The 10,578-nt window shown below is 35.2% G+C and overlaps 1 protein-coding gene across 2 annotated transcripts in view; it reads right to left on the bottom strand.

Moving 5' to 3' along the window:
- Positions 1–7,794, bottom strand: part of LOC117103129 (TRAF-type zinc finger domain-containing protein 1-like) — a gene marked incomplete in the record, with an annotated part of 14,525 nt that extends 6,731 nt beyond the window's left edge. The window contains 9 exon segments of one of the 2 annotated variants that reach the window (XM_033243632.1): positions 1,079–1,154; positions 2,185–2,330; positions 3,323–3,399; positions 3,636–3,863; positions 3,967–4,432; positions 4,861–4,914; positions 5,236–5,371; positions 6,627–6,708; positions 7,603–7,794. In XM_033243632.1, coding sequence (XP_033099523.1) covers positions 1,079–1,154; positions 2,185–2,330; positions 3,323–3,399; positions 3,636–3,863; positions 3,967–4,432; positions 4,861–4,914; positions 5,236–5,371; positions 6,627–6,661 — 1,218 coding nt within the window. 2 annotated transcript variants of the gene reach the window in all.
- Between the last annotated feature and the right edge of the window lie 2,784 nt (positions 7,795–10,578).

The raw sequence follows: 10,578 nt of genomic DNA, 5'->3' as shown, positions 1-10,578 counted from the left end.
TTAAACAATAATATGTAAAAATAAAATAATAATAAATGAACCCAAACTTTCATTTTAAAAAACAAGGCAGTTTGAGAGATGTATACTATTTCAGTGTTAAACAATTATAGAACAAATTGAAAATTAGAGAATGAAAAATATAAATTAGTAAAAAAAAACAACCAAGGTAACTAAACAATAACATATAAAGTAAAGTAAGGGGAGGCATAAACTATGTCATCTTTAAATGTACTGTATAATTAAAACTACAGTCCTATCAATAATATTTTTTATTTAATTAATTAAGCTTGAAAATGGGTATTTTCAGTGGCACCTCTCCTTTAGGTAAATGTCATTACGAGGCAAGGAGGGGGTTTGTCTTTAGGGTTAAAAAAAATACTGCAACCTGAAGGATTGAACCCAGGACCCTGAAAGTGGTAGCACCTTATCCACCACAAGTCATGTTTTTGTTTCTTTTTAAAGACTAAGTTACCCACCATCCTCATGATGTAATGGATTCTTCTTTGTCACCAGAGTTGACTTTTGTTTTGGCCTGGTGTTTGCTGCCCTCATAAAGTCCAGAGGATGGTTATTATTTTCAGATGGTAGCGGTGTTGTTGTGTGATTCATATCACACATGGGCTTGAAAAATAAAAAAATCAAACTCATAAGAAACTAAGTTAAATATACATAATTTTCATAATATTCCTTACCAATTAAATTGCTATATAATAATATATAAAAGTACTGTCCTAATATGAAGCACCTTAGCTAGGTTATAGTGATGATGATGATGATGAGGTTAATTATAGTGATGAAGATAATGATGATGATTATGATTATGATGATTATACTTATGGTGATGAGGATGATTCTGATGATGATAATAACACTGACATTCAAGTTTTATAATTCAATATTTTGTTGGCAAAATTGTTAATGACTACATTTCTCTGTTGTTGATGTACAGTATGTTTTGTATGCCAGGTTCAATGAACATTTCTATCTTTGTCTTTTGCATATGAAAGGACTAATAAAAATAACACAGATCAATTTATCTAATTGTATTATGATAACAACCCTAATAACAATGACTTACCTGATGGAATGATATACTATCTGCAGGTAATAATTCAGAACAGAATTCACAAGGTAACATCAGAATATCATCACTCCTAGACACAATAAAAAAAAGTACCATTATATAATTCAACAATAGCAAATATTTATGGCGATAATAATAAAACAATATTCATATAGTGCCTAATGGATCACAGATCCCTCTAAGCACTTTACATATATGTTAAACGATAGTGAAAAACTATTCCCCACCGGACACCAACCCGGTATTTCTGAGTTTAGGTTTCAGGGGCAAGGAATTACAGTGGGGACCAGTGACAGCCATAGTGCAGTGACAACTCCTTAACCCACATTTAAAGCCAGGCACTCACTTCTTCCGACGGTCATCACGATTCGACGGCCAGCACGATTCTATGAAGAACACAATGCCTGACGTGTGCGCAACGGATGGTTTTTAACACTCTGGCCGCCAAGCACGGAGATCTCCCTGTTTGCTAACGCAATGCTCGACCGCCAAAGATCTCCGTGTTTCAGGTTTTTGTACGGAATCCGATAGATAGGGTAATTACCAACATGTACCGACAGTTTGAACACTATCTTCAGTCTGGACCGTAAGTAGTTCGCTATTTGTTTGTTTACATTAGCGTTGTGCGGTATTGATTTACTTTCACAAAATTGCTATTATCTCAGCTTCGTTGTGCAAAATTGCGTAAATCTCCAAAAGCGAGTCATTTTCATTTTACTGTTACGGGTCACCGATTGTGATTAGAATAAAATGTTTGATACCATTGTAAAGCTAACATGTTTGTAGTTCTTGTAGTGTTCATTACATGCCAATCTGATCACATACACGCTCTCAACGAGCTTCGGAAAGTGTTAAAATTTGCTAAAATGTCTGGTGGTGGCTGATACTATTTTTTCAAACCGCTGGCGGTCAGAGTGTTAATGAAGATCTGTTCAGACTGCCACTGAAAAACAGTCGATGGCACCGCTCATAGGGAGCAGAGATGCGGTGAGTGTCCGGCTTAAGTATGCTTCAAAGACAGGCAAAAAACCAGTCTTAAATTTAAAGTCAACAACTAAAGCTTACCACTTAGAAAAACTTGTGGTTTATGAATAACTTACCCATCATCAGATTGAGTGTTACAATTAGATGGTGCCGTTGGTGGGGATGGAATACGGAGTGGAGAAGGCCCTCTAGCAATGAGACTCTCAGCTTCACTATGTCTTGCCTCCCTAGATGATTGTATCTGTTCATACTGACAGCCAGACTGCAGGAAAGTATTGCAGAACACATTCAATATCAACCTCAAAATACTTTAATAACTGACTTATGTATCTTTTCTTGTTTATTCATGCATGCATTTACTATACTTATGTCTTTCTGAAGGGCTTCGATCCGCCACACCAAAATTTTTCAGCACCAGCAATTTATCATGCTTAACATGATTTGCAATTATTTTAATTTAGATAATATTTACAAACAGCGGCAGATTTAGGGGGCCCAAGGCCCTGGTCCAATCTTTCAGAAAGTAAATGAAAATATTTTTAAAAGAAAGAAAAAGAAATTATTGATTGCCCAAAATGACTCAGAGGTTATTTCCGAGCGTCTAGAAAACAAAATTTCCCGGGGAACCCCCTAGGGTAGTCTTGTCTCTCAATCGGCCCTCCTTTCAGGGACATCGCCTTTCGGACACCTGTGGATCCGCCCCTGGTAAATACTGTTCAGAATAGAGAAACTACAGCCAATTTTCTTTAATACATAACTTTATACTTTAATTTTTAACATGTCCTTGATAATCTAAAAAGAGAAAACTTGTTTTGGACTTGAAAGCATTACTTGAAAGTGTCATATATATGTGATTAAATCTCTCACATCCAATATGGACCCATGTCTTGTTTTTATCATTATTAAAATAAAATTTAACTTGATATTTGTTAACAACGAAAAGTCTAATAACTACGATGAAGCAATGAGACGATCAAATAAAATGAGGTGAAGAGTCCACTGAAAGACCAAGAAATCAGAGAAATGATGAAGTAAGTAAAAGTAAAGTGAACAGAAAAGAGTGAAGGAATGCAGGAAAAGAAGGAGTAAAGGTGAATAGGAAATGGAAAAATGAAAGGGTAGTGGGGAATGAAGGAAAGCAAAGGAGAAAAGAAATGGAGACAAGGTTAATGGGAAAGAATGAAGACAAAAACGGCAGATTCAAAAGAAACGAATATGTAAAAAAGATGTAGCAAGACAATTGAAGACACTTACTTGATGGAGTATCAGATCCTCCTCACTCACTAACTTATTACAAAATTCACAAGGCAACTTTGCACCACCATCTTGACCTAAGTGAAATTATCATCATAAGAAACATTTACTTATAAGAACAAATAATATTGCACAGAAAAATAAATTAGCATGAATGAAACACAATTCTTACAGGGTAAAATATTTCTACCAATTGCTATCTCCTTTAAAATCCACATCAGTATAATCCTGTATAAAAACCCAAAACAGCGACATAAAAAAATCGGTTGAATGAAGTATGGAGGCCCAGAACAGCCACATATAATACACTTACCTAAAAGCTCATCCTGTTGTGCAAAATCTGAATACCTTTGTTGGTTCAATGATGATGTCATAGGAGGGTCAGGGATTCTGTAACCCTCTTGTAATATAGTATCAATGTCGCTCTCAGATACAGCTGCTTCACAATCAGGAACATCTTTGTTGGATAGGTCATGAGCAAGGTGCCTAGCAAGAAAATCCATGTCATCCGGATTTGATAACCTATGTTGTGTTGTACGACCTGAAATTTATACATACAACATTTTAATAGAATTCTTTCATTAATTATATTTATATCGTACTGCAAAATGATTGAATTTTAAAGGCTTTTTGAGTCAACATACTTTCTCTGTTGTCAGGTTTGCTTCTTTCTCCGAAAAGGTTCTGAACACGAGACTTGTTCTTTCTGTGCTTACGCTCATCAGTATTTCGTGAACTACGAACTGCTGTGGTAGATGTTTGACCAAACATTCTAAAAACATCATCACGGTTTGACCCATCTTCAAAGAGTCGTGGTGCTCTATAGCGATGACCTGCTGCAAATGCCTGGTATGAGCCCGGCTCTTCATGCAGAAAGCTGAGATTGTCATGAAGTTTATTGTGCATGGTCGCAGCAGGGGGTGCTGGCTGTTCTCTGTAGCAATCAGAATTTTCATGTCTTTGTTTGTCTTTGATGCAGATGTAACGGGAGCATGCGGGGCAGGGTTCTGTTCTGCTTCCACAGAAGTCCTCGTGGGAGGGCAGATCTTTGGCTGTCACATCCATCTCACAGTATCTACACATTTTCATCCGAAGATTGCAATCATTTTCCTAGGACGAATAGAAAGATTTATCAAGGAAAAATCCATACATGAACCATAGTTGGAGCAACTTTTTAAAATACCATGACCCATCACCACACACTAATAAAAATTATGTTACTCTAAGCTGCTGCAAACCACTGATTGGCTCATTGGATTGGCTGGTATCGTGCTTTGCTGCCTATGCGCCTATTTGTGTGGGATAAATACATGTGTATTATAACTGTAATATTTTGTATGACAGCCTAATTAAAATCTAGATACTATTCAATGACTACAATAAAATATATGTACCATCCTTAATATGGTAATGCTAAACTACAATGTAACAATTCTGTAATGTATTATTATTCTTAGTTGGTTTTCCTGTTAAGCTTTTGTTATATGTTCATGTGTGTGGAGAAATAAATTAAACAAACAAACAAACAATGTACTTACTTTATGACTTTCAAGATGTTGCTTTTCTACGCCTTCTCCACATTCACAATTCACCTGAAATAGGTAAACGAAGAAAGATTACTGGCTGTGGAACTTGGCTTACAATACCAGAATCATGGGTTCAATCATAGATGACAGTTAGTCCCACTCAAGATGACATATTTTTATCTTGTTTTTTTTTACAAGCACCACAAGCTGTGACTGTTGGAATGATACCATATGAATGGAATGATTCATTGTACAGTAACTTATTAATTTATTCTGTATTTTTATACTGTTATGTAACGAATTCATTCCTGCACACTTGCTATTGATTGACATTTAACTTATTAACTTTTTTTGTAGTTATTTCATTAGTCGCACACTTGATATTACCTTTGCATGAACCTCTTCAAAATGTTCATCCATCTGCCGGTGTGGTACAGTTTCCCCACAGTATTTACAAAGTGAGATATTCCTCGCACAATGCGACTGATGCATGATATAGTTATTTGCAGGAATATCTCTCTTGCTAAAATTTAAAAAAAAAGTCTCTTTTAAATTTAAGTAAGTGAAGGTTTCTTAAGTATTAATTATGTTACTTCTATTTCAGTCACAATATCTACCTGAGGCAGATCAAGTTTGCAACAGTGTTAATTATTTGTTTATTTAAAAGGTTAAATTGGAAAGCCTCATATGATTGCTTTCAAGAGATCTTTAACGACCATTTCAACCGTATATTTTTTTTGTACGGTTTCATATTATCATTATTGAAACTTTGCACCAGGAACATAATCTTAAAACAAAATAATAATAATAATAATTTAATAAGTTAAAATGACTAGTAATCAAATTAAGGCATTGTCGTCGTCAGATACTAAAGTAAGGCAAATTATTTTTAATCTAAATATTTACTTTAGCCAAAATTGCAGCATAATGGTGCTAAAAATAGACCCATGTTTTTGGAACATTATCAGTCTAACCTGGAATTAGAGCAAAGTACTCATCATGTACACACACTAAACCAGTCGGCCTAATAAAAATATACCAAGTCAAGTTTATGTTTGTTTTGGTAAATAACACATAAACTGTATTGTCAGTATATTCTTTCATATTTTATCATTAATACTTGCACCTGTAACATAATTTCTGGGGCAAATAAAGATTAATTATCCAACCTATTTGGCTAAAATATAGAAACCTTGCAGGTGACTTTGTTTAGCGAACCGGCTGATTTCCAATAAAAATATAATTTTATTTATGGCAAATTAGCATACCCACCGCCACAAAAAATTTCAGAAAAAAATAAGTTTTTTAAAAATTTTTATTATGCCAACTTCTGCTTAGAAATCTCCAAAATTAAGAAATGTAGGCCTACATTTCTTCCTAATTATATAAATTTAGAGCATTTAACCATCCCATTACTACACTGTTTACATTCAACAATAACAGTTTACTTTCATTTTCTCTTCCATCTGGATGTTTTTGGCAAAACTATTTGCTAAATAAGAAAATAAAATTTTGCCAAATATAAGTTCACAAAACAAGGTATAACAAATGTCTTGCCTAAGTATTCAGTAGCATATGAATTTTGCATTTGCAAACTACAAACAAGACATTGGAATTAATGGGAAACTATTCTGGTCGAAACTTGGTAGTAGAAACATGATTAATTAATGCTTGGGAGAAAATACATGTAGGGTTGGTATTAATCTCATTATATTCTTAATGAGACCTACTGTAACTGGAATTACAAATGCAAATATATAAGAATTTGGATGAGTTACCAGTTACTGCAATGCTTTGTTTCAGCCTCAGCCATGTTGGATTATGACTATGATCACTTCTCCTTCTCCAATTATCTGCTACCTGTTGTGTATTTAAGATAATTAATATTTATCAGTCAAAACGTATAGGCCTATATACTGTACATAGCATGTAAAAGTATAAAAGAATTCATACAAAACACATCAAGATTGTATTAAAATGTTTAAACAATTTATAATGAATGACAGAAAATCAGACACAAGCAATAAAGCTTGACATCAATTTTAGTTTTGCTATCTTAATGCAGTACAGCTATCAGAAGAATAACCACTTTGTATGATTATCTACAGTAGATCTAGGCCTAGATAGGCCAAAAGTCAAACCAATTATAGGCTGCAAAGAACCCCAAAAATAACTGACTTTTTCAGGTTTGCCCAACAGTACCTGTCAAGTCTTCTAAAGCCTAGCCTAGCTAGCTAGTCACAGCAAATGTCCATCAGACTGTGCACCTACAATCATCCTCACTGAGTATCCCCTGTGCACTCAGTCAGACCGGTCAGACAGACCACATGACACACAGGCAACATGTTACAAGTTACAACAACGCATACAAAATATGAATGAGAGCTTTCTCAATAAAATAATAAAACATTAAATTTGAGTTTATAAATAAAAATAATTGAAAAATCTAGGCCTATTATAATGATAAAGCTTTGGTCTAAACTCCTTGGTCTAAACAACAGAGAAATTCTGCTCAGAAGCGCAGTTAGGGTATACCCGGTAAAGGTAGCTAAAAAGGTGAACCTAGACGTGAGCTAGGTCTAGGCTAGTTAACATAACATCATCACTATGTAGGGGAGCCTTAAAGTAGCCTATCTTACCATGATCCTACCTAGCGGAAATTCTACCTAGACTAGGCCTTGGCCCCCAGCTAGGCATAGGGCTAGGCCTAGGCTAGGGTCTCGAGTCCTAGCTAGACAAGGAATAAATACATACATGGGTTAACTACCTTATAAATTACAGAATTCTCTTGACTCTCAAATGTGTTGATGAAATAGTAGTTCACATTTGTATTTTAACCACTTATATAATAATTCAATATCAATATTTATGTAAAATTGCCCAAACTTCGATCATTACGGAATCTGGGAAAAACCGATTGTCAAAAAATATAATACTGGGTTAACAGTCGATGTAAAATAAAGAACAATTACGGCCCACACAGATAATTGAGAGAAATTCGTTCGTACATACTGAAACCAGTATAAGCTTCAAGACAGTGGAGTTAATAGTATTGTCTGCTTATCCTAATTCATATTGCCATGATTTAATCGTCTGTCATTTTACATAACTAAAATAAATTATAATAAATAAACAGATATCCTGTTAAAAGACTGATTTAACCATGGTTTAACAAATAGAGTTCGGCTGTTCCGTGCCATTTGGTAAGGTCCTTGTTTTACATAGCATCGATTAATAACAAAAATAGTGGACTGTGTCAGCATCATCCCCATAGTTATTAATCGTCCGAAAATACCAGAATGATTTTTTTTCCAGCAGTTTAACATGACTATTTCGGTTCAATTTTTTTCTCATATCTTTTAAATCCTCGCATCTTTCAAAGGGACAGAGGCGTCTTTAGTAGGAGGAGTTAAGTTGGCGCTATAAGCAGGTTAAAACAAAGAATAAGAAGTCAAAGAAGAAAGAATTCTTGTCTAATTAATTTATGAATACTTTTCAATAACAGACCTAATGAATAGGACCAAGATAGATTGCGAGTTTTAAGTCAATAGAATTCATAATATAGGCATATAGGCCCGTAGCCAGGTTTTTGTTTATGGTTCGGGCAAACCCCCTCCCCTCCCCTTTTCTGGCAAAACCCTTCCCCTCAAATTTCCCAAACGAGTCCTCCAACCCAACTAATGCACTTCAGACAGGGGCCTATTAACAATTTTACGCAAGCATAGATTTTATTGGAAACTGTTAGGAAGTGGGTGGTCCTGGATTGTGAAACAATGGAAAAACAGGCCTACGTCATGGCATATTGAATGCATTGTTAGACCTAGGATTTTCAAGCACGCTTGAAATATTTTATTTTTTGACTTAAAAAAAAACCCCTCTTATGAGTCACCATGAGCTGGGAAATGTCTCATAATGCATTCTATTCTTTTAAATCCATGCATCTTTCTAGGGGTGAGCGTATGAGCCCACCTGCCCTCACTGCCTGCCCAAGTTCTAAATTTATTTTGAGTTTGAGGTACAGTGGCGCTAAGCATTATGAGTTATACTACAAAGTTTCCCAAAGAAGGGCCAAAAATCCAAAAAAAGGAAACAAAAAAAATTCTTGTCTATATTTATGCCTACTTTTATTGATCAGCATCTTAGATTTCTGGATTGTAGGTCGGAGAAGGGTCGCCATAGTTTAGTCTTTCTTTCCATGGAATAATTTAATGTGATCAACAGTGGCGAAACGATTGGGCCGGGGGCCCTGTGTGTTTCTGAAACTGGGGGCCCTTTTTGGATCCCGGTCACCAATTCTATCGTGGGATTTTAGATGTGCATTGTTATTCTAAATTTTTTTAGGCCTGGGTCAATACCTCAGACCCACCATGGTTGGGGCTGAGTAAGAAAAATTATGAATAGGGCACCTTTTAGATGGCACTGAAATGGCACTTCACAGACAAAATTGTGAATAATATTTTCTTTTTATTGACAAACTTAGTGGGGCATCGGGCCCGCAACTCCCCTCCCCCTACACACTCTTTATTCCGCCATTGGATATAATATATGTCCTACAGTCGATTTCAGACACACAGTAGGCTATGCCGTTGTCCTTGTGGGGCTAAGATGTATTACTATGCACGTCTAGATGGCCGGAAATGGCACTCACAGACTTATTATCTCCATTTTTATTATTTTTTTTTTTGACAAATTTGTTGGGGTCAAGGGCCGAGAGGGGCCCGATGGGCCCCTTTTCTTTAATCATTATAATATGATATATGCCCTACAGTCGATTTCAGAGACACATTATGGTGTTATTTATCAACAAAGTCCTTTTTGGTCAGGGTGCTAGATCGAGGAACCTATGGTAAAGCCCCTTCGGGGCCACTAGAATTCGGGGTCCCCGGACCACCGCATGAAAGCGCATAGGCGTTACGCCACTGGGCATAAATAATAGGCCTAATAAAAAACGTTATTAGTAATAGGTCGAAGATAGAGCGCGAGTTCTGGGTTGGCATTATATCAATGTGTTTAATAAGGACATGACGGAACATCGTAGGCTACCCTGTAGCTTTTCAACGAATAAAGTCCTATGAAAAATCATTGTGTAATAAAATCTGGAAATACGGCTAGAAATACTGTCGTATATATATATATATATATATGATATTGAAGGAAGTTAGCCGTTAACACTGTTAAATAAATATAATATATACCTTTATCTAGATGTGTATAAGAGATAGATTTTTCAGTGGGATTGAGCACTGTTTCACAAAAAATTGAGATATTTTTATATTATATATATATATATATATATATATATATATATATATATATCTAAGGACAGTGATTAAGTCGCTATTTGTAATCCTTGGCCATTTGCCTAAAGGAAAAATAAAAACTAAATAAAAGTAAAAAAATAAAATATATTTTCAATCGTTCCGATAGGTCTATATTAAATGTATTTATTTGTTTAGTCTCCTATATATTTTTTAATACAATAATCTGTATTTGAATTTTGAGAGACGCGAATAAGGAAAACATTCGCTGTCACCATCTGAAACGGTGCCCTTGTAATATCCATCATAGGGGCAGACAACATATCATCAAGCAACAGCAAATAACATTGCGAACACAGAGCTTTGTTGATCTATTATCATAACTCACAATGGTTGAAATCTGAAAATTGACGTGTAATATCCATCACCCGTATTTTGTAATGTTTACTTTTGTGACACCAAAATAATAACA

This window comes from Anneissia japonica, unplaced genomic scaffold (genome assembly GCF_011630105.1).
Source record: "Anneissia japonica isolate Jap-2015-1 unplaced genomic scaffold, ASM1163010v1 scaffold287948_len850469_cov200, whole genome shotgun sequence".
Lineage (NCBI taxonomy): Eukaryota > Metazoa > Echinodermata > Crinoidea > Comatulida > Comatulidae > Anneissia > Anneissia japonica.
Note: the sequence above shows the minus strand (reverse complement) of the source record. Positions and strands in the feature narration are given on the sequence as shown.